The sequence below is a fragment of the Electrophorus electricus genome, chromosome 25 (assembly GCF_013358815.1).
Source record: "Electrophorus electricus isolate fEleEle1 chromosome 25, fEleEle1.pri, whole genome shotgun sequence".
Classification (NCBI taxonomy): Eukaryota; Metazoa; Chordata; class Actinopteri; order Gymnotiformes; family Gymnotidae; genus Electrophorus; species Electrophorus electricus.
Genome location: NC_049559.1, coordinates 4,662,390 through 4,686,920, shown reverse-complemented (window position 1 = coordinate 4,686,920; position 24,531 = coordinate 4,662,390). Strand labels below are relative to the sequence as shown.

The 24,531-nt window shown below is 37.6% G+C and overlaps 2 protein-coding genes across 3 annotated transcripts; both read left to right on the top strand.

Annotated features, from left to right (window-relative positions):
* Positions 1–1,602: 1,602 nt before the first annotated feature.
* Positions 1,603–15,531, top strand: LOC113569177 (ribosomal RNA processing protein 1 homolog B-like). Of its 2 annotated transcripts, none has more exons than XM_035522985.1 (15): positions 1,603–1,753; positions 2,103–2,185; positions 3,483–3,540; positions 4,460–4,545; positions 5,381–5,442; positions 5,611–5,740; positions 5,878–5,942; positions 6,046–6,245; positions 6,995–7,101; positions 7,214–7,311; positions 7,516–7,535; positions 8,713–8,886; positions 10,238–11,613; positions 12,969–13,035; positions 14,955–15,531. In XM_035522985.1, exons 1-15 carry the CDS (start codon positions 1,624–1,626, stop codon positions 15,116–15,118), a joined length of 2,820 nt encoding a protein of 939 aa, XP_035378878.1. In that variant the 5' UTR covers positions 1,603–1,623; the 3' UTR covers positions 15,119–15,531. The 2 variants fall into 2 exon arrangements, with proteins under 2 accessions (XP_035378878.1, XP_035378877.1); XM_035522984.1 differs by having other exon boundaries at positions 10,235–11,613.
* Positions 15,532–16,251: 720 nt separating this feature from the next.
* Positions 16,252–23,551, top strand: LOC113575368 (transmembrane protein 50B-like). The gene is made up of 7 exons (XM_027006834.2): positions 16,252–16,548; positions 19,530–19,764; positions 19,891–20,003; positions 20,802–20,869; positions 21,705–21,797; positions 22,229–22,286; positions 23,235–23,551. The coding sequence occupies exons 2-7, from the start codon at positions 19,666–19,668 to the stop codon at positions 23,278–23,280; spliced, it is 477 nt and encodes a 158-aa protein (XP_026862635.1). The 5' UTR covers positions 16,252–16,548; positions 19,530–19,665; the 3' UTR covers positions 23,281–23,551.
* The last annotated feature ends 980 nt before the right edge of the window (positions 23,552–24,531 follow it).

Sequence of the window (24,531 nt, the reverse complement as noted above, 5' to 3'; positions counted from 1 at the left end):
ACAAACAGGATTTCCTAAAAATTAAAAATGGAATATATAACACTGAAAAGTCTTGACAATATATATGTAAAGTTGTTTATCTACACACTGAGTACTTAATTTAAAAAAATAAACTTAAAATAAAAAGTAGTAAGTATTCAAAAGTTTGCGAGGAAAAGGCAAGTACTTCTGGTTACTATTCAATACCTGGTTTAGCTAATCGAAGCTTGACTAATTAATCATGCGTGCTGCTAATGGAACAAATGCAATGCCATGTAATGGCTGAAGTGCACTGAGAATTCTTCAACTTTGGTTGTGTCTGCAAAAAAAAAAAAAAAGTCAAAACACACAGAACTTAAATATTACTTTCTGGAAGGTGAGGGTAGGCTGGCCAGATGACCAGTTTTAGGCCAGGCAGTCCAGTTTTTCAGCTCCCTTTCCTCTGTTTGGCAGAACACCTGGATAGACACCTATTTGTCATCCTTCTGGAGTGAACTGGTAGTTGCCTTCCATAGATCAGTGTTATATTACTCTGTCACTGGGTCACATACCAGTTATGATGTATGTCATTGTTTTTGTCAGATCTGCTGTAGTTTAAAGTTTGTCTGCCCTTCAGGGGCCCCCCCTCTGGTCTGGGGCCTCAAACAATTGCCTGCCTTGGCTTGTGGTAAGTGGTGCCTCTGATCTCTAGTCAGTCCCAGACTTAAACAGTTAAACATGTGTGCACAATCACTTAAAGGTTTCTACATTGTACAGTAATAATTTATCATAATCATATGCATCTAAAATGTGTAAAGGATATCTTTTAACCCTATCTGTACATATAAAATAAAACACTTGCATAATTTAGAATTTTACAGCACATTTTAAATTGTAAAGATTGCAACAACATGTAAATATTCCCGCGTGAACGAAATAAATCCATTCAAGTTTTGCGGATATAATGTCAGATGTTATGGAGGTCTATAAGGGAATTAGATAAATTACATGGAAAAGCCTATAGGATTTCCTGTAGCACGAACATTTCTCTGTTTTTTGTCTATTTCTGTGTAATTTTTGTCCATCTCTGTGTTGCCCATTTCACAAAGGATTAAAAGGGTGTGGATGCACATCACCGTTATTAAGAACAGTAGTATGTGGTTTTGGGTCCAGCCTATAGATATGGGATGTGTAGAGTGCCACCTGCTGATATCATTTGGAAACGCTATTTATTTGCTAATTGATTAAAAACTCACGTTGATCCGGAACTTTATTCATAGTTGGGATAGTTCAAGCGCATTAGCAATGACTATATAACAGCAGATTGTGTAGAGTGGAACACAACTGAACCAAAAAGTACAACTGCCTCTAGGTAGGATTTCTGACAGCCTTTATCATTTATTTTTGGTGAATTGATTGTAAAAAAAATGTTGTGACTAATTTTACTCATAATCGGTCGTTTGAAGAACGTACACAATGGAAAAGTCAACCTGCTGTACGAACTGCAACGTGCACGACGCCCGGGTATTTAATGCGCTTTTTGAGGGGCGTCTGGGAGGACGTGGTGGTAACGTCATCGACGTGAGCCAAAGAAGCGTGTGTTCCACGTGAAACGTCATCAACGTGAGCCAAAGAAGCGTGTGTTCCACGTGAAAAAGCGCAGACATGGCGCTGGCGAAGCGGGACCCAGAGATCTTCCTGGCACAAAGGTTGGCTTCGAACGAAACGTCCATTAGGATTAGGGCTTTAAAGACGCTGAGGAAATACATCAGCCTCCGGTCTCAGAAAATCGAAGGTACATATTCGTAGTAAGTTTATTTAGTTAGCTAGCAGTGTCACCAGTGCCATTAGCTTTTTGCTAAGGTACTGACGAATAGATGATGTTTAAAAACATTAACTGGTTTGCTTCAGATTGACGTCTGCAACTGAAAATTGTGGATATTCGTGTCGGGCTTAACCAACTTCAATCAGTATGCAATTTTGTTACACGCGTCATTGTTTATCCATATAGTTAGCTAGCGAAGTTCTAGCGTCTTGTCTAGCGAGGCTAGTTACCATACGTTATTTAGCTAGACTAGCTATCATCCAGGTTAGATTAATGCGTGCCAGTCAGTAACACTTGGTGTTATGTTTGTTCTTGCAAGGTGGTTTCACGAGTGATGACTTGTTGAAAATATGGAAAGGACTTTTCTATTGTTTGTGGATGCAGGACAAGCCGCTTCTGCAGGTGAGTTAATGGGACCCGAGTAGAGATAACTAGGTTAGCGAGCTCATAGCTGGGATACTCCTGTTAATACTGAACAGAGAGAAGCGCAGAGATGTGTACCTGTGGAATACGAACAAAAGGCCAAAGAAAGTGAGTAGAGGTCTAAAGCAGTAAAATCAGCACATGTTTGCTGTCTAGCGATGTACTGTAGAATATATGTTGTGTCGGGAGGGAAAAGGAGTAGCAAAATCGTTTTTTGGGTTTCCATAAACAATAGAAAATGTTGATATTGATCATAGTATAGTCCTTCATTATTTTCTGAAGGCATTTTAAAAGTTTAGTTAACATGTATACAGTTACTTGATATTCTTTTTTTTTTTTTATGAAAAAGTGCCTCATACAAAGTTAACATTTATGAAATTGGCCTTAAGTACTTTTCTGAATGTGCAGGAAATATCTGAGCAATCACACAATAAAAATTGTTGCTGCTTTGTAAAAGTTCTGTTTATAGTTCTCTGGAAATGAGAAATCTGTTCAACATGTTTTACACAGGTATTGTGTAAATTGTTTTCTCTCCTGTTTGGAATTTTTTTTAGATTCCGAAGTGCTGTTCTTTTGCTCATAAGGTCTCCATCAACCACATTTTCTTTGCTCTTCATGCTTTCATCAGCCATTGTGCTCAGATAGCCTTGCAGTCACCATCAAATTGCCACCAATCTGAGGGTAGCTAACACCTACATAGGCCTTACTGTTGGCCAAATAGTGTGAATGCATGGCCCATACATGTGATGCGTTAAATGCATGAGAATGTATGGCGAGTGTAATTGATTGTTCTTATTCATTGCATTCCAGGCAGTCTTGTGCATTGTGATTATCATGCAGGTTCAGTCAGGACTAAGAAATGATGGAGTTTAGGTCAACATGGTGAAAGTTACAAGGGAGTGCACTTGAAGATAGATCAGCTTTTAAAAAATAGTGATAAAAAAGCAGCACTGATAGTCAGTACTCTATATCAGCAGAGTTCATGTATTGGAATCATTATCAGAAGATAAACCACCACTTCTCAGAAACTTCGTGCTCCTGTAGCTCACCTGGTAGACCAGATCAAGCCAGGCACTCAGTATGAGGTTTGATCAAGACTTGTCATTGTTTAACTATTCTTCCTTGTCCACAGTAGACAATCTGTCTGTCTCAACTGACAGCCAGGCCAAGGGCACCAAATGCTATACATGTTTGCAGTAACCTCTGTCTGACTGATGCACCTCAGTCTTGATGTTTGTGTGGCTATTTGACAATGGTCTGTTATGTTTGATCTCAGGAGGAACTCTCTGATCAAATATCTGGACTGATGAATAGCTTCTGCACCACAGAGAGCCGTAAGTACTGTTTCTGAGACAATGTTTCATTTGTGAGGTTATGATGCATTAACATCTCCTTATATTGTCAATGTTTGCTACCCATCAGGTGGGCTCTAATATTTTAGGGCCAAATTTGAGTGCATTACAGATAAAGCTGGCAGGCTACATTTCTAGGCTAATGTCATTAACGTTTGTCCCGCTTTAGGTCATTTGAATGAGTGCAAGAAATATATCTTTGGATTTTTAAAAATTTAAAGAGCATGTACTTCACTCATCCATGATCATTTACAGTGGACGTTAAAAACAAATGTACATGGGGGAATATGCAGTGACAGCACAGTCTTATTCAATGTCGGCTCCGTGTAATGAAATAAGATATAAAGAATACAGTGAAAAATGTATAAATATGATAATCTCCCATTGTAGCCTATATCCAGTAGGTCATTTCCCACTTTCTACAGAAGAGAGATTGAAATTTGTCATACTTATTATATCAGTAAGACATGCTTCATTGGTACAGCCTGATTGTAAAGAACTCTTAAGTTGCTATGCTCTATGTAAGGTGCTATACAAATAAAATTACCATGTCTTGCTTCAAAACAATAACTGGAAATGATCGAACAGGCGCACAGTTCATTTGCCTAATACTTTTATTTGGTAAATATTGAGGTCAAGGTTTTGTGTATAGGAGCTGGTTTTGTCTTTTTTTGTAAGGAAATGAGCATGTTTACTACTGTGTGAAATTTGATCAGTTAATCACTTATAGTTTTAAAAGGGAAAAATCTAGCAAATGTCTAAGAATAAAGGAATATTTCTTACAAGAACATCTGGATCATTGCATACAACGCAAGCTACGTAAATCAAATACAGCAGCAGTTGATCAGAAACATGAATAGCCATTCATTTTAACCATGTCTTGTTTTTCTCAAAACTGTAGAGCTGCTGTATTTTGAAACTTTTCTTCAGACTCTAAAGAGAGAATGGAATGGCATTGACAGACTTCGCATGGATAAATTTTTCCAGGTCAGCTATAAAATGATGACCTTGCACCGAAACCATGGTTGTTTACATGGTGTAATTCATTTTTATATAGTGGATTGCCAGGATCTTGGATATATCTGTCCAGTAGTATTTCACATAAACTGTGATTCCCCATGAAGTAGTGAAAACACATGTTCCTGGAATCATTCACTGATTGATGCATGCCTTATGGCATAGTACATTCATCATGCTGGATATGCTTATATGATTATGGATGAGCTGTAGCCATGAAGGAAAAACCTGGTCAGGAAAGTTTAGATGCATTGTGCCTAAAAGACATTCTTCAATGTGTATTGTGGCCCCAGCAGTTGCTTTTACACATTAGATAAATATGACCCACAGCTCTCTTATATATAGTTTACACATGTTTCTCCTGAACTAAGGCTTAATTCATGCTGAGGGTTATACATTCATGCAACTACTTTGGGGCCCCATGCTACAAAGGTAATTGTAAATTCTGCCTGTGAATCAACTGATATGAAAACATGATCATTAACCCATAATGTTGGTAAGAACTACAGTCCAACATCAACATGCCATTTTACTTGTTGACTTTTTTTTTTTTTTAACTGCAAAGCCGAGTTTGTATAAAATGCAACACACTAGAAGCTGTCTTGTCCTGAAGTAATTTTAATGTCGTTCAGATGAGTTTAATAACTGAGGTGTGTGTTAATGACATTTCCCCCCCCCCCCCCAATATTTGTAATCCAGTCCAAATAAGGCTTATATGGCAAATGGAGTTGATGCACTAATATTTCTTGGGTTGTAATGTAAAGTATATTTTTATAACCTTGTCTTTTTGTCATTTCCATAAAAGCTGGTTCGCTTTGTCTTCAGACAAGCCTTTGGGATGCTCAAGAGGAAAGAATGGGAAACCAGGTAAGGTGGGGGGGGGGGGGGGGGGGGGGGGGTTTGTTTTTGTTTTTCTATTTTAAATTTTGACCAGAGTTTAGCAGTGAAAAGTGAAGTGAATTTAATGGGCTTTCCTCTTTATTTATTTATTTTCTCTCTCTCTCTCTCTCTCTCTCTCTCTCTCTTTCTCTCTAGTATGGTAAATAATTTTTTAAAGGTTTTCACAACGCACCTCTTGCAGAGCAGAGAAGGCATTCCAAATGGGCTTGTGTTACATATTCTGGACGTGTATATGACTGAATTGGCTCATATTGGTTCTGCAGAGGTAAGAGTTGGTGAACAGTCAAAATTTGTGTGGTAGACTGTCTGAAGTTCATTATTCTATCGTAATCTTTATGGTTTTGCTTTTATGCGATGTTTTAATGTGGGTAAGCAGTTGTTTTTATGTATCTTTTCTTGCAGCTGACAGCAGATCAGAACTTGACCTTCATTGACCCTTTCTGCAACACCATGGCTAAAAGCAAAGAGTGAGTTGCTCAGATGGCTACATCTTTGGAGTAACCAGTGTATTTACCAAACTTGCTCACACTGTATACTCTGGTTTCCCTCCATTCCTTGGTCTTTTGCTAGTCGCCGACTGGTGACTTCAATTTCCAAACACATCTTCTCCAGCATAGTAGACCAGGCCTCCTTTGCTATAGAGGACCTGAGGAAGGAGCTGTGTGAAGGAAGAGGAGCAGATTCCGACTCTGGTCAGGCTTCTGAAGATGAGGAGGAAACTGTTGAGCAAGATGAACTCAAGATAAACTGGAGAGCTAATGTGGTCAACGGTGGGTCAAGTGGCATTAAATTTAAGTGGCCTTTTTTCTAAATTAAACAGATTAAAGCAGGGGGTTACAAAATGTGGTATGGTAGGTTTGAGAACCCTTCCCAAATTTGCTGACCCTTTAAGTCTGTTATGCAATACCCATGTGCTCATCTAAGCAGGAGACTAAGTATCACCAAATGTATTGTTGGCAATAGAAAGTGGAAGAAGACTATAAAATATGTAGATGCGTTCTGCTGGAATGGTATGATAATACAAAAAATGAACACATGCTGGGATCTGTGGATATTGGTTTGCATGTTTGCATTCATTTCCTCGCCCAGTAAACTTGCACATTACTGTCTGCTCCATTCCATGAGTCCTGTAAAAAAAAAAATGCTAAAAGCTCAATTCATGAAATTGAATCTTCAGATAACTGCGTCTTTTGCTTATCTAGACCTAGAAGGTGAAAAGGGATTCCAAAAGAGATGTGGGTTGTGGTTTTTAGTGTTTTGTTTTGGGTTTTTTTTTGTTTTTGTTTTTTTTGGGGGGGGGTGTGGGGGGTGTGTAACAGACCAGATTAGGATGCAACATCTGTTTGCCCAAACAAACGGGAAAGAGAGGTTACATCTCATCACATGTTGACACTTGGCTCCATTTCAGTTCGTGATGATGATGATGATTAACTTTGAAATCCCTTGATAGTTCAACTGTGGGTTCACCCTGTTTTCTGCCATTGGCATTTCAGACTACCATGTTGGTTTTGTTTTCCAGGTGTCCCAAAGAAAAGCAACCAAGGCAGTCAAGATGAAATTCCTATTATGGAGGATGCACGTCCTGATGAGGAACCAAACAATGAAGACCCTGAGCATGTTCTCCAAGTGAGTGCTTCGCCTGTGTGAGGAAATGATGACTGGAGTCATTTTACTTTTGTCCTGCATCAAGCAGCATTATGGAAAATGGACTATACCATCATATTGTCTCATGTTGCAGTTTGACTATGGTGCAATAGCGGATCGGCTGTTTGAGTTGGGCAGTCGCAAGAATGCAACAAACTTCAATCGAACTAGAATGTACAGCATGGTGAAGATGTAAGTATAACCATGTCTGACATTAAAAATAATGTATAAAGTTAAATATAAAATGTTGTTATTATTATTATTAATAATACATTGTGTGTGTGTATATAGCACTTTTCAAGGACCCAAAGACGCTTACAATAGTACAAAAACGTTCTACCATCATTACATCTTAACTGAGTTTTCCCCCTTTTTTCTTAATGCCTTCCTACCAAGATTTCGTGACTTAAGTGAAGGTAAGAGATCACACCAGTAATACCAATACTAATATGCTTTAGTTTAGCACTTCATTAAACAAGACCTACAAAGTTCTTTATCAAAAGATACAGTAGGAATGGGGTAAAAAATATTTAAGATTAAATATGAAATGTGATAAGTGCAACTGTAACGTTATTTATTGCAGGATAACTAAGTTTATTGTAACAGAACAAACAGGAACATATTACTTGAACTTTTGAGATTTAATGGACAAAATACACCCATGTTTACAAAGCTCTGATTTTTCTTATATATTTTGAAGTTAATAGCACAAAGTACAAAATGTACTTCTACCTCAAAAGGCCATAGCAGTCATTTTGATTATACATATCATAAATGGCATCTGGTCTCCCTACACCAGCTGATTTTCTTGCTACTCCACTGAGTCTGTCCTTACCTGTAGCAATGGGGCTACTGTTAATCTCGGAAAACATTAGTGAAATATGACAAACTAGGTTTGGTGTATGGGGGGGGGGGTTAGTAGTGATCAGAAAATGCAACATGTAATGTAAATTAGACGCTATTTACAGCATTTAGCTGATTGTTTTATCCAAAGCGACTTACAATTATGAATGAATACAGCTTGAGCAATCAAGGGTTAATGGCATTGCTCAGGGTCCCAACAGTGGCAACTTGCTGGTGGTGGGGCTTGAACCTGCAGACTTCTGATTACTATTCAAATACCTTAACCTCTGAGCTACCACACCGTATTTAGAGTGCAATATATGGAAGCATCTACAGGCCTATCAAGGTGAATATTCAAGACTTTGAGTAATGACCAAAATCTGTAAATATTTGACAGTAGGTCATCAAATTAAAGAAAGCCTTAAATATGATGGAAAAGTTCAGTTCTGAAGAACAATGGAGGCCTGGTCATTTTTCTGTTTTTGCTATAAAGGTTAAACGGGCAGCTGAAAGTGACGGTTAATCATGAAGTAATAGTCTTGTTTTTCTTGTTTACTGCAGTCACCTTTAAATAAATATTTACACAAGTTGGGTAATACGACACAGTAGCTGTACAATATGTATAAATATAAAATGACGTATTGCCTTTGCATAAAGAAAATGTGCTTTTCAGCGGTGGCGTGAAACTGTAAGGCAATATGAGGTGGAAACCTCCCGTCACTCAGTCAGTCTTTTCTCTCGTGGCTGCAGGTGTCTTCCCACAAGATGAGGATGAGGACGAGCCAGATTCTTCAGAAGATGAGCTGTTTAACCAGAAGAAGGACAAAAAGAAAAGAAGGAAACGAAAGGGAGCTGAAGAAGGAACTTTAGCCAAGAAGCACAAAGAGAGTTTTGCTGCCAAGTTGGCTGTACTCCCACAAAAAAGTGAATATTAAACATCATCTTGAGCAGTTTTCTGGTAGGATCAGCTCCATCACAGAATCAGGATTTTCCCTGCCAATTTAAGATGGGTTTCCCAAGGGTTTCTTTAATCTGCCGACATAAACCATTTTGAATTTGTATAATCTACTTTACTTGCAGCAGGGCAATTTTCTTAGTACATTTATACATGTACTAAGAAAATATTTATCACAAAAAAGGTTTTTATCTTTATCCACTACTGTTTATACCTACAAAGCATGTAGTGACGCTAGAACAGATGGCCTGTATTGGTGTATAGCTATAGGACACCATCTATAGTAGTATATACAGTCATGGCCAAAAGTTGAGACTGACACGAGTTTTGGTTCTCTCTCTGTCTCTGTCTCTGTCTCTGTGTCTCTGTCTCTGTGTCTCTGTCTCTGTCTCTGTCTCTGTCTCTCTCTCTCTCTCTCTCTCTCTCTCTCTCTCTCTCTCTCTCTCTCTCTCTCTCTCTCTCTCTCTCTCTCTCTCTCTCTCTCTCTCTCTCTCTCTCTCTCTCTCTCTCTCTCTCTCTCTCTCTCTCTCTCTCTCTCTGTGTGTGTGTGTTGCTTTTGTCAGATGTTTGATATGGTATAGTGAAGTGCAATTACAAGCATTTCATGCCTTTGCTCTGCACTGGTGGTGACCCGATCCTGTAGCTGAATCCTCTTTGAGAGACGGTCCTGGCGCTTGCTTGACTTTCTTGGGTGCCCACAAACTGCCTTCACTGCAATTGAACCTCTTTCCTTGAAGTTCTTGATTCGATAAATGGTTGAGTTAGGTGCTCTCTTACAAGCAGCAATGTGCTTCCCTGTGAAGCCCTTTTTATACAGTGCAATGATGACTGTGTGTTTCCTTGGAGGTAACCATGGTTAATGGATGAAAACATCAACCAGTCTGCTCTTCTAATCAGCATGATGGTGATATCATCTGCCTTGTGCTCTTTCTCCTGAGTTAATGAGATCACTAAAATGTTAGCAGGCCATTTTGTGGCAGGGCTGAAATTCAGTGGCTGCAGTGCATCACATCACAATCTAGAGTTAATACAAATTGACACCATAAAAACTGAAGCAGCAAACTTTGTGAAAACCAAAATTTGTGTTAGTCTCAGCTTTTGGCCACGACTGTAGATAATTTCTACAGGTTTGAGTGAACTGGGGAACCACAGAATCTTAAATGATAGTTTTGATAACTAACTAAAAGTGCAGTTGTTAATAGATTATATTGTGACACTTCGTCCTTTTTACTGTTCAGTGAATTAAGAAACTTTCTGGAAATGTGCGACTGGTCAACAGTGGCTTTAAAAAAGTCTTTTCTCTTCATTTCCATCTAGCAGCTTGTGTAGTTGGTGAGAAGCCAAGCGAAGCAAACCAAATTAATGCATCAAGCACTTCAGCAGATGATGGCGAATCACAAGCCCAGGATGATGAACTAGGGTTACAAAGGCAAGTGAAGGCAAACAGCAAAGGCAAAAAAAGGAAAGGCAAAAAGCTGAAGTCGGATATACCGGATGTTGGGGAAGAAGCAGCACCTCAATCTCTGTTAATTTCAAAAGACATGAATAAAGAACTTATTCTTGTTGATGAAGGGGTTAAAAGGCACCCAATTCCAAAGACAGTAGCAGAGGACAAAGGCGGAAAGGAGCAAACCACAACTCTATCTAGCAACGGAAAAAAGCCCCCCAAAAAAAGGGCTGGAAAGCAAATCTCGGAGTGTGCCTCTGACATCCTTGAAAACAGCCAGCATCTGGCGGAGTTCAGTGATCATACTCCTCTGAAGAAAAAGAAAAGTGTGCTAGCAGGTGAAGAGAGCACAAAAGGGGTGGATGTTAAAATGAGCAGAGAAGCTGAAGTGCCACTGAAGAGATGCACAAATAAAAGGCCGGCAGATCCGAGTAGAGCATTGCCTATACAAATGTACCCATCAGAAGATCAGACCAACAGTGCTACCTGCGTGCTGAGGAAAAAAACAAAGCACAAGAAAAAGATGATTATGAAAATGAGAGCTGATGCAAAGATCGTTAATTCTTTACTAGAGAAGACTTGTGCAGATGTTCAAGCAGAATACGTTTCCTCACACCCACCAGCTGCTGTGGTGATTACAACAGGATGTCAGTCATCAAATACTACTGCTCCCTTGTTGATGAACAAGAAAAGCAAGAAACTGAAATCAAAAGGTAAATCTAGAGAAACCGCAAGTTGTGGAGATGTGGACATGTCATCTGACTGCACAGACACCAAGATTAATTGCATAGAAGCATTAAATGCAGATGCTGTTAAACACTCTAAACTCAGATCAACGAAGAAACAAAAGAAAAAGAAATGCATTTCATCACAAGAGCAAGAATTCGGAGTAGACATGGAGCAGTCTGTAGATGCATTGTGTGCAGCACAGACTAATGCAGTCAAACGGTCTTCCAGTACTCCCACGCCACTTCAAAAGAAGAAAACCCAGAAACGAAAGGTGCAGTTGGCAGTGTGTCTGACAGGAGAGCTGAATATGGGAGTTCAGCCTACAAAGGACAACTGCATAACCAAAGAGCATGAGGATGTTGAGTGGTCCACTACTGTAATACCCAAAAAGAAACTGAAGATGAAGAAAGGCTTACAAGAAGCTAACTTTATCTCCTTTGAGGGCAAAATGACTCCCCCCAATCCACTCTTCTGTAAAACTAAACCAAAAGGCTGGAGCGCACCACTGTCCAGCATCAAGGTACACACCATTTCAGACTTTCAAACGTAACGCTTTTCTATAGAGTTTTAAGAGGCCTACACTGGTAAGGAGAAATTTACACTCTTGCTAGCTAAATTCAATTCCTTGAAGATATTGCTATTCTTGATCTCTGCATGATACTTTGGCACAGTTTTAAAAAATGCTTTACGTAAATGTGTAAGAGACCTTGGGATGATGTACAAATATTTATAGCATTGGTTGACTCTGGTATTAGTTGCTTAACCTTTGTCTGGGTTTTTTGTATGTGCGCACTAGCTTCAGTATAAGCTCCGAGGACAACGATGGTCCATATTATTCTAAATTAATCTTGCACTCCCCATTCTAAAGCCCATGCACCTCTCCATCCAATAATAGTGTCAAAGAAAAGGCTTACATAAAAATTAACTAAGAAAAAAAATACATGCACTTTGGGGCTGTTAACTGGGGCCATATTGTTGAATATTTAACTTCAATTGATTTACTCCATTATGGATTTAAACTTTTTAAGCCAGTATTAAGGACAGAAGCTCATGATTTGGAGTACATTTTCCACAGAACTGCTCTAGACTGGAATATAACAAAAACGTGTATCCATGTGGCCTTTGCGTTTGTCGCAGGGCTCCATTTTAGATAAATTTGCTTTGAATACATGAAATTTGTATACTATTTTTTTAAATTTGAAGTAGAGAGTGGCAAGTACAAATGGAGTGAACCTTTTTAAGAACAATATCCCCTAGGGTAAGCCCAAATCCTGTTTTAGTCCTGTTGAAGAGGACTTCAGTTGTGTGACTGTAGATAGTAAATATTAAATCTTGTGCAGATTGGTCCAGAAAGATGAATGAACCTATATGGTTATCAGGAGCTTTTGGCAAATAGGGTATTTGACAGCACAAAATTATACCATGTATTCTCTCTTAACATGTTTTAAAAGTTGCTCACTTTTTGCTTATCTAAGACTGGGTCCCCTGTAGAGTTCATCAACAAGAAGTGTAATTTTACAATGTACTGCACAGTTGTGCTTTAGAGCTGTATCTTGGTTTGATCCCCACTAAAATAGGAAAGGAAACTACATAATCGGGCAGATTATGCTGTAGACTCTGGATCTGATCGCACTAAGCTGGAAACCTCCACCAATGAGAAGTTCTTTGTAACCACTAGCTAATGCATCCTCAAGCACACATTCTTGTGCAACCTCACATGTTATCTAGACCAGTCATATTCTCCCACAAGGTACATGTTCATGAGGAATATGTCCCAAAAACTGTAAATGAAGATTCACATTCAATTTGATCACATTTGTTCAGTATGTTCATAAAAATGTATTTGCTGTGTATACATATTTTTTTCTTTTACAGGCTTTCCATACTCAACAGTCCGAAACTAAGAAAGTGACTTTTGGACTTAAGAACAACAAAACCACTGGTGAGTTCTGTGTAGAAATATTACGACCGTTTTCTTGTGTTGCCGTACTGTACAATCACACTAGGAAGTCACTAAGCAACAGACCATTTCTCACAAGAGCAGGTGATTTTGTGCTGTGACATCACACTGGGGTTTCCTCAGCTTTATACAAAATGGGTATAATGCCATCAAGCAAGATTTATATGGTGGAGCATATAAATTCAAATAAATCCCTTTGACAAATTGTATTGTCTCCCAAACAAATTTTGTTCTTACCTGCATTCTTGTTCTGTTGCCACTAAGAGTCTTTAAGTAGAAACAACAAAGATTTATCTTAGACTTTATTATATGCACATGCGTGCATAAATACACACGGACAGAGAATTCTAAGAAAATATGTGGATGAAAGTAGCAGATGTCTATAATGGCTGTAGCTAAGCAGTTCGGTAGCTAGCCAACTTAACCTACCAAGCAACCATAATTCAAGTGAGTCAATCTGTGTGCGTGCGCATGCGCCCATAAGAGCCAAATTTGAGGATACATTAGCAACTTGATACTCTGAGTTTGTGGTTTGCAGTTTTTTGCAGCTTAGTTAAGATTCAGCAGAAGTCACCAGGTACTTGCGTGTGGCAAATACATATATTTTCACCCCATATGAGCCTTTATTCTTAAAGGCTCAGGTTTCCATTAACTGCTCAGTCTTATTAAGAAGGCTAAGATTTATCACCTTAGCTGTGATAATGTGGCTTTTGCAGTTAATGTGCAAGGGGGGGACGACTCCATTACAGTAAAAACCACTGTTGTGGGAGATTCATTGTGGTGTGTTTAGTTAACTTTTGTTACACCGTTATGGGCTATGACTGATAAATATGGATATTGGAGTTAGTGTTAATTGTAAATAACTTGCTCCAGATAAAATAGTTAGTTCATGCAATTAGAACAGTTAGTTAACTTTTTTTTTTTCTTTAATCAAGCGAACACTATGCACAGGTAACTTTTTTTTTTTCTTTTTTTTTTTCTTTTTTCTTTTTTTTTTAAATGGTTCAGTCTAGCTTGACTCTTAAAACCTACAACATTCTGTGTGATGGTGCTAGAAATGAACTGAATGTGTACCTGTTCACCACTTCAGGTATTGTAGAAGAGAGGTTTTTATTTATCTGGATGTCACCCCAAGTTTTAGAGAATTGCTGTTGTCAGTTTTAACTTTTTAAACGTTATTTGTTGGAATATGTTCAGAATTGCAAAGAGATTTTATTTTTCTGTTTTGTTTTCTAGCAATTGATTTTCCAGCTATCTAATGCAGCAGCATAACTACAAATTGAAAGGACCCCTACCATAGAAAACAATTTCCCTCACTACATTGAAATAAATAATTTTTAATATGTAAATACTGTTAGTTTGAAAGCACACCCTTCACTACCCATGGCCATACAGTCCATATATGGAATCTAAGGTACAAAAACACCCTTTTGAAGTGTACCTTTGCCTGTTCAGTTTAGCCCTGCCAACTTGCATTGTTCTCAGGCATGTTTAGAGTCCTTTTTGAATGAGGCACAATACAGGGCAGCCAATCATAACAGGTCAGTTAGCTTGTATCCATCTTAAAGGCACAGTAACAAACACTTTTTGTTTCAGGGATAGAGGTTGCAGAATGGTAATATAAAAATGAATTATGACTTTCTTTGGCATAGAAACATAGACATTAAAGAAAGACGTAGTGTCGGCATCTAAAAGTGAAAACCAACTTTTCCCAGAAAAAGTGGATTTCAAAATGGCAGTGGACCTAAAACGTCATCTTTTGTCTTGCCATTGAAGTGCTCCTGATTTTTGGCATCAGAAGCTACTATATTTTGAGATGGCCATTCCAAAGTCTTCTTCACATTTTCAGAATTAGTTCCTACCTCAGATTCTTAATTTTCTTCTGCTTTTCAAACTTTCAGAATTCAGGAAGACCGATTGGAGCTTGTTGGTGAGCCCTGTAGGCTCGTCTCGTGTGGCTTTTGATCCTAAGAAAATGCCCGTGTCCAGCATGCTGAAGTCACCTGTTGTCAGCGTGAAGAAAACTGTATCCAGGAAAAGGCCAACAGCAGCAGATTTCTTTTAAGACTGAAGAAAATGGATGTTTTTTCTTGTTGGTTATCTGCTATAACTGTTTTGATGGAGGAATATTAGTCTCTTTGATGTGGATTATTTGAAATTCACAGTTGATTGTTGTCCTTACTGTTAACATGAATACATGTACACCTGTGGCTTGTGGAAGTGTTAAGTCTGATTTAACTCTAGTTTCTTATATAAGAAATTCCTTGGAGCAATGGGTGTTGCTTTTATTTTTTGTACAGAAGGGCACAATGTTTATGCCTGGTATTGGAGTAAGTTTTTCAATGTAATTTGACTGTTCTATACCTTTTTAATATCTTTAATATTTGTAAGTGAATGCGAAGCCCACTTTTGAAGTCTTCAGCCTAATTGGTTTTGTAGACTTGTCTTTTGTGACACTATAAAGTGATTTAAAACTTCCCTTATCTGTCTACTTTGCTTATTTTGTCTTTTCAGTTGTACCACAGCCATTTTAGTCTCTAAATTCCCTAAATATGAGGCAGGAAGGTGGCTAGATGTATTTGTTTACGGTCTTTAATAGAAATTGAACTTCTCAAGTAATAATTCAAGTTGCCTATTACACACTGTTCCAAGTGAAACTAACTTTGCAAGTTACAGTGGTCAAAGAGCGGTTATCGAGGAACAAAATACATTTCGTATGGAAGTGTGTGGATCGCCCCGCCCCGCCCCATTTTATGAAATGATTGATGAACACATTTATTCAAAAATAGCCAAAAGCAGTTTTGATGGAGAAACGGATTATACTTATACTTAATTTTTATGATTTGTAGTGTCAGAAAACTATGCTTTAAAACCCACCAATGTCTGACATAAGGATTTTTTCAAAGAAAAGTGGGTAAATGTATTTTTACTAGTTTGCAATAGTATAGATAGTATGGCTATTGATCAAACTGGCATCCTCTTGGGTTGGGCTCTAGTCCCATGGATGCTCAGAGAGGAGCACGGTGATGATTCGCAGTATGGCATTTTCACATTAAATGTAAATTTTTTTTTTTTTTTAAACCATAACATTAATGACTAAAGATTATTAATGATCATTTTTAGATCTTTAATAATGCAATATGAAATCAGTGGAGTGTTGTATAGTTTGCAGTGCTATGTAGTTTTGAACTCATCACTGCAAACCACCAGGCGTCATTGTTCTAGTTTCGCCTTTCGATGGTCCAACGAAGACCAGCGCGTTTAGGAAGAAGCGTATGGGACTCCCACTGTGTGCAGGTCCAGAAAGACGGGCTACTAGACTGCGCAAAAGTGTGTACAGTCGGCGGACAATGATTGCATAGCAATGATTTTTCTTTAGCGCGCTAACAAGAACAAACATTTAAGGCGAATCTGATCAGTGACATCCTGTTCCTGGACGTAAGGCATGTGAGTGAAGTCAAGCTCGAATTATTATAAATGCAGCGGTGATTAGAGGTGAGCAAACAGCACTTGACCAATAGACACACGATAAATTGTATTTAAATATTGTCTGCACACACACACACACACACACAGTTGTTCAAAACGTATTTAGAATATATATTTTTCTGTTCACGTCAGCTGGCCTGCCTTAGTAAGGTAACTTCTGTTACCGTTACTTCCGCTTTAACGGCGACAGCGTTTACTTATGATCAAACAGCGGGCATGCGATGTAGACGACTTTCTATCCAAACTCTGTCCGTGTTGTCTTTTCTGTTGTTTGACATGTCGGTCAGTCTCAGTATTGGCTTTATTACTTTTTATTTTACCTACAACTCCTATTCCCTAAAATGCCAATCAAAACAAACTTGTTAGTGACTTGTAAATTCTAGTCACCCTGTACTGCATTGAAAATACTATAATAACACATTATTTGCTATTTTACTTTGTGAATTTAATTTTTTAGCCAGTTTATGTACAGTGCATTTTTTTTCACCAGACAACAATTTAGCCAGATAATCTTTTCCTCATGTTTCCAGAGTCCTTTACATGCAGTTTAACAAACTACAAATTGGCTGTTATAAGCTTTTTACTGAATAGTGGTTTCCACCTTGACACCCTGCAATAAAGGTCTGAGATGGTTGTCAATCCAACAGATTTGCTCATCTCTTCAGGATTTTTAGAGCTCTCTTAGAGTAACAGTTAGGTTCTTTTTTTTACCTCCCTGACCAAAGCGATTTGGCCAACTCTAGGAAGGTTCAAGGTAGTGCCAAGCTTCCTCTGTTTCAGAAGATTATTGGAACACTCAAGCCTTAGATACACTATATAGACAAAAGTATTGAGACACCTACACATTACACCTGCAAGAGCTTTTATGACATCCCACTCTAAATCTATGGAGATGGACCCCCTCCATTTGCAGCTATAACAGCTTCCACTCTTCTGGAAAGGCTTTCTACAATATTTTGGAGTGTGTCTGTGGGAACTTCTGAAGCATGATAGAGAAGCATGACTTGTCATGCTACAGATCATATATCCACTGATCCAGAGTACAGTGGCAGCATGCTTTACACCACTTTATCCAACACTTGGGATTGTGTTTGGTAATGTAAGGCTTGCATGCAGCTGCTTGGCCATGGAAACCCATGCCATGGTACACAGTTTTTGTGCTGATGTTAATGCCTGAGAAGGTTTGGAACTCTACAGTTATTGAGTCAGCAGAGCACTCGCGACTTTTATGCACTATGCACCTCAGCACTCAACAACCCTACTCTGTAACTTTACATGGTCTGCCACTTCATGGCTGAGTTGCTGTGATTCCTAAACACTTCTACTTTTCACTTATACCAAACACAGTTGATTGTAGCATATCTAGAAGAGCAGAAATGTCATGAGCTGACTTGTTGCAACGATGGCATTCTATAGTGCCATGCTCGAGTTCAGTGAGCTCTTTAGAATGACCCATTCTTTCACAAATGTTTGTAAAGGCAGACTGCATGTTTAGGTGCTAATTCTATATGCCTGTGGCAATGGGACTGATTGAAACACTCAAATTCAATGAGTCAGAGGTGTGTCCCAATGCATTTGTCCATATAGTGTATTGTTTTATGTCTGTCTATGTTCTAATCTATTCCTTGCCACAGTTTGAAAGCTTGTATGCAGTATAACTTGTGGGCTCCTTGTGAGTTCTAGACAAATCTCAAGAATAAATAAAGTAAAAACAAACAATTAAAGCAGATGTACCTGATCACATTTTAGAGTACGGCAGCAAAGGGCCTGTACACTTTTGTGCATAAGATATTTCAGTTTCTGAATTTTAATACATTTTGAATAATTCTCTAAAAAAAAAAATTCATTTTAACATGATGCATTATTAAGTGTAAACTGGTGGGTAAAAATGGTAATTATATCCATAACACTACTTTGTTAATCCACTGTAGAATAATGAATATGGTAAAAAAGAATTGTAGACTTTACACCACTATATAGTTCCAGTCAGTGCACTTTATTTGGTATATATCCACTTTCTATGGAAGAGTCTACAATGACCTGTTGTGAAAAATAATTCTGGTTTCATTTCTCTATGAGTAGGCAGTTGCACATTACAGTGTTTCATACTGGAAAAGGGTATGTGTACTGGTCTGTTGTAGGGAGTAGATTTTTCATGGCATACCTGTTAGCACAAATCTGAAATTGTAATTATTTATAAACCTACTTGTCATTAGGTGTCTCAGATAAGCAAGTATCTGTAAAAGTATGTCAAAAAGGCCCTTCTGCAGAAGTGACTGTTGTTTTGTCAAATTTGGCAGGCTTTTGCGATATGTGTTATTAAGCAACACACCCTACAAAAGGTGTGGTGTAAAACTTCACACATCAGAAAAAGAAATGTGAACACACTGTTCATAGCATCCAGTGTCTACTTTCTTTTCTGCAGTATTTTTCTATTTTCCTTTTTGCTTTGCAAATTACTTGCTACTATAAAGAAAGCTGTTTCAAGCCTAGATGCCATACTTGCAGATCAAGGTTTGGGGAAATGAAACTACAAAGTATGAGCTGATACCACAATAGGCAATGAAAAGGAGGTTCAAAGTGCTTCATAAAACTATGTATAAACTTAGAAATTATAATAATAAAAAGCTAAATATTTATTGAAAAATTAAATACAAGACACTGTTCTACACAACAGTCAAATAAAATGATGTCTTTAAATATTTTTAAGCTTTACTGCTTAATACAAAATGGTAGTGAGTTCCAAAGCTTGAAAACATAAAAACTATGTTTCCAAACACTTTGGATAATCCATTTTTAAATTGTATATCAGTTACATCATGCTATTTCATACATCATGGTCTAGACCATGTAAGAAGTATACATCTAATCAATTTATAATATCCTTCTAATATATTACGTTGTTATAAGCTTATCACATGCACTACTGTTTTGTGAGATGTGAGACAGGTCAGACTGCAAGCCTGATGTTTGCTTTCTTGTTGCAGATTGATCCACGTGACCGCTGACTGGTAATTGCACTCCAGGAGGTTCTGCATTGGATTCATTGTGTTCATGAGCAAAGCCTTACACAGAGGATAAAGGTTAATAACGTGTGGGACTGCAGGAAAGGAGCTGCCAGCAATGGCAGGATTTTTGGATAATGTTCATTGGCCAGAGTTTGAGTGTATAGACTGGGGAGAGAGGAGAAACACAGTGGCCTCCGTCATATCTGGTATACTGGTAGGTGCGAGTGTGTGCCTGTGTGTGCCTCATTAGTGATGGTACTGACACTACTGACAAAGCAAATCACATTTAAATGAGCAAATATCATCTATTTTTCTCTTTTTTTCTTTTACTCTTACTCAGTTTTTCACAGGGTGGTGGATTATAATTGATGCAGCTGTCTGCTACACAGATCAGAAGGATCTGAACCATGCCTTCTATACATGTGGGGTCTTTTCTACTTTGGCCTTTTTCATGTAGGTGTTCATGTATTATAGCCTCTTTTCCGCCGCCTCTAATCCTGAGAGATACAGTGATGTCTGGATCTGCTACAGTAGAGCTGATTCAATTTTGATTGATTTTAGCCAGCTTGTGTTGGGCAGTAACATCCAAAATCCTGCTCCCTGCTTAGAATCACTGTTTGTTAAATATAAATCTATGCACTGATTAAGCGCATGCATTTATACATGGGATTCCAAAACTAACCAAAACCTTCACTGGTGTAGTAAATCAGTTACTATTAAACACAATTTCCAATATAACACAAATATTAAATGACAAAAGCTATATTTAGGACAACTTAACACTTGCACCCACCTATGGTTAGTGTTGCTTATGCTTGATTATGAAACACTGTGCTAGTTAAGACTAGTTGGTTTCACAAATGCTACATGTACTACATGCAACAGCTGTGTGCTATTTACAGTGTCCTGACCCCCATATAGTGTCTAAATACAGGATATCCTAAAGTTATCATTCAGTTCCTATTACCACAGGTGTTCAAACATGCATTCAAACATGTGTCCATTCTCATGTATATCCATACATCTGTCCAATTACAGAATGGGTAGAACTCAGCCTCACCCTTAAAACTAATAAACGTGAGATCAATTTTAAAAAGTAAGGTCAAAAGAAAAAGGCAGAGAAAAATTCACCATGAGAGTTGTTTGCTGCAAATAAATAATATATAGTTTTAAGCATCATTTTAGTAAGATTCTGTAAAACCTTTCCATGTTATGGAGACATTTGTATGTGACTTTAAATTTGTGTTACAGGATCAATGCAGTGTCAAATGCTCACATCCAGGAAGACATCTATGGGGAAGGTTGTCTTGGAAAGATAGGTAAGAAAATGATACAAGTTACTAATTTTCATGTGGTAAGAACTAATGATGCTGTAATATTGGAGGATTTTGCAGGCATTCAGGTAATTAAATATTTATTAGTTAATGTTCATTTATATGTAAAACAATATATAACACACAAAATACCACTATAATTGAAAATAATATGTAAAACATAATAATACCATAAAACACAAAGAAATTTCTTTTTGAGTGAAAAATTAGTTAGATAGAAATTCTACAACCTATCCTGCATCTTTCCGCATGATACTGACTTCAAACCCACTGAAACACAGGTAAGACCCACAACTGTCCACTGGACACAGCAAAGACCTACCCTCATCATAAGTGAGACTAGGGAACAGTAGACAAAAAGTAGTCAAAAGAATAGACTAAAATTCAATAAATAATCTACTACATCTACATAATAGTTAAATGCTTTATGCTTTATTTTGCTTGTGGATTTCAAATGAGCTAACAAATGCCTTATAGGGAAGTATGTTTACTTCACATTAAAATATTTTTTGGTACCCACCAATTGAAATTGAATTTATGCTGTATGAATTTGTATTAGGTTTTTTATATGACAACAAATATTTTAATTTTAAATTAAGATAAAATATTAAAAATTAGATGTTGCTTGTTGTCTAGGAGATGACATCTTCAAAGGCTTTATGAGGTCTTCAAAGGCCAACAGAAAAATGTTAATTGCAAGCTTATTAATTTTTATTTATTGCGGCCTATGTATTCTGTTTTCTGATTATAATGTGTGTATTCATCACTGTCATATACTTATTGTGGCTCTAAGTGCGTAACAATGTTCTCTCCACTATAGGAGCTCGTCTGTGGCTCTTTATTGGCTTCCTGATAATGTTTGGCTCCCTGATTGCTGCTATTTGGATCCTGTTTCAGGCTTACATTGTGCCAGGTAAGTCTTTTTTCCAAGTCATTTGAGAGACTCATGGCAGTATTACAATTTACTGCCGTGAAATAGTTGAACACAAAACTTCATCACTGTCTTGATACATCATAAAGACCATGTATATTTTTTACACATTTTTATTTAGGACACAGAAGCAAATGATAAATGGACTCAATTGTATCATTTAGTAATGTCTATTCAATATGGTACACCTACCTACCTAATCACATGTCTTCAATATAAATGGGATCTTATTACTAGGGTAAAACATATCTAGCTGCACTGCATCCTGTTTATATTAAACCTCAAATTCCTTAAAAATGTTTTCAGATTTTTGAGCTGTCTTAAAATGTATTTTTTTCTTCCTTTTTTTATGGAAGGCATCTGTTGTTATGAATTTGTGTAGTATTGGATCAAAATGTGATTTTATTTGTTAGGAAATCCTGTGTATCCTGGACTTTCTGTATTCTTTCAGAACTTGTTCATATTTTTCAGGTGCGTGCATTTACACACATTTTTATTTCCTGAAATAAAATATTATCTTTAGACCACATTCTGATAGACTGACTTGGTTGTCTTCTTACAATATACTGTATATTACCTTATAGTTTTCTACTTAGAGTCTTATACTTTGTAGTTTACAATTTATAGTTTACTTAGACTCTGGCCTAATGTACAAGCATATGGATTTCCTCTATGGAGACAGCAAAGGACATTTGTAAGTTTCTCTGGACAAGAACATCAGCTAAATGCTGTAAAAGCAGGTGTAAATGAATTGTCAGATACATGAAATGAATGATAACAAAAGGGTGTGGGTTAAACTGAAAATTAAATGTTGTCACGGAAGGCTCCTCCCCCAACAAGTCATGTGGTACAGCCCGCCACATGCAGGGGGATTCACATGTGTGTTTTTGTAACCACGCCCACCGGGATTGCATACACCTGCACAAGGTTTAATGTTGTATGTTTGTCTGTCTGTTTAAACCCGTGTCAGTGTGTGCATCCTCATTGGTCATTGTCTCTATATATGTGTTAATGTCCATCTCTGTAGCCATAATGTTGGTTTGTGTAGTCACGTGTTAATGAGTGTGTTCTTCGTCTTATGATAACTGCATAGTCAAGTTCATTGTAGATGTTGTTTGTGAGTGTCACCGTTGTCGTATTTGTTTAATGTTAATAAATGTCTTGCACCATTGAGGAAGTCTGTGCGTCCTGCCCCGCACGCTGCGGCACTCGGGCCAGCAGCATTACAAATGAATTCCCTTTTAAGTTCGAATGGGAACATCAGTTTGGGGTGTTCCATTATCAGTTATAATGAAGCAGCTCCATTAGGTTATATATTATTCTCAAATGAATCTTATGAAAATAATATGAGTTATAAGACATTGTAGGCCAATGAATCAATGAACAGCATTCTCATATACCCATGTGTCCTTTCCACAGCACTCTCATGTACAAGTTTGGACGAACTGAGGATTTATGGGGATGAGTTGGCTTGTCTCAAATCTTTCTATCATGCTTCCTATTGATGAGGTGGTTCAGGAATATTGTGTTTCTCATTGCTCAGTTTCCCCTGCTGGCTCTATTGAGTCATGGACTCCAACTCCCAGAATCCTCATCACTTCCATGCTAGATCTGACTCATCTGATCACGATCATCTTCCTCACTTGAGCAGTGACCCTTTGGACCATAAACTGCTCTTGTCTGTTTTTCTAATCTGGATTGCCCCACCACTTATTAAAACAACTTTTTATCTGAAAGCGTGTGACACTTTATATTTCCATCTGAATGTTAAAAATATTTTTAGATAAATATAATTTATGGCTATTAGATTTTTTAATGAAAACATATTCTGGAATCAAACCTTAAACCAAGTAATTTTCTCAACGTTAAACCAAGTTGAATAGACATGTTTAAGCGCACACAGTTAGACATATTCAGATTCACATGTTTAAATTCACACATCCATCTCCCTTTCAGTTATGCATTAATAATGCATAAATAAACCACAGTTTAAGATGGAGGCAGCATCAAGTGTCATTATAAAACACAAAAATATACATTTACTGAGTTCTCTTAATAAACAATTGCCCCAAAAATAAGCAACAGATTGATTACATACATTACATACTATTACATACCACTCTGCTACCCTCATTTGGAAAAATCTAAATAAGGTTATTTAGTTCAATGTATCACTGTTATACCTTTTACAACTGAATCTTCACAGTGGTGTTGACATAAATTTAAGCAAAGAACAAAGGCTTTTGAACCAAATTACATTTTTCATAAATATTTATTTTACCACCCAAACGTCTTGTATGTGCACTTTTAGGTGTTACAGCCTGTAGTCCCTGTTTTCTTGGTATAGTTTCTCTCTCTACCCAGTTAGCACTGCTCAGTTTTAGACCACTACTGATAAGACATTATTTGGGTCCACATTTCAAACTTTGAGCAATGTTTGAACAAAGGTGTCACTAAAATATAGCATCTGCAGCTGGCTCGGGTGCGCAACAGCTTTATCAGCATCTATCAAGTCCATCATAGGTGTGTAACCCACTGTGTTTGTGGCCGTGAGCTTAACCCTTGTTTTCAACCTTGTTTCTGCAGATTTACCCTCCAGCAGAGTTTAGCACCAACACAGTAATAGACACAACAACTGAGACTAAAACAGAACCAGGACTGGGAGATGGGGCAGTGAAAATAACTGACAAAGGTAATGCAAAAATAAAGATTATAT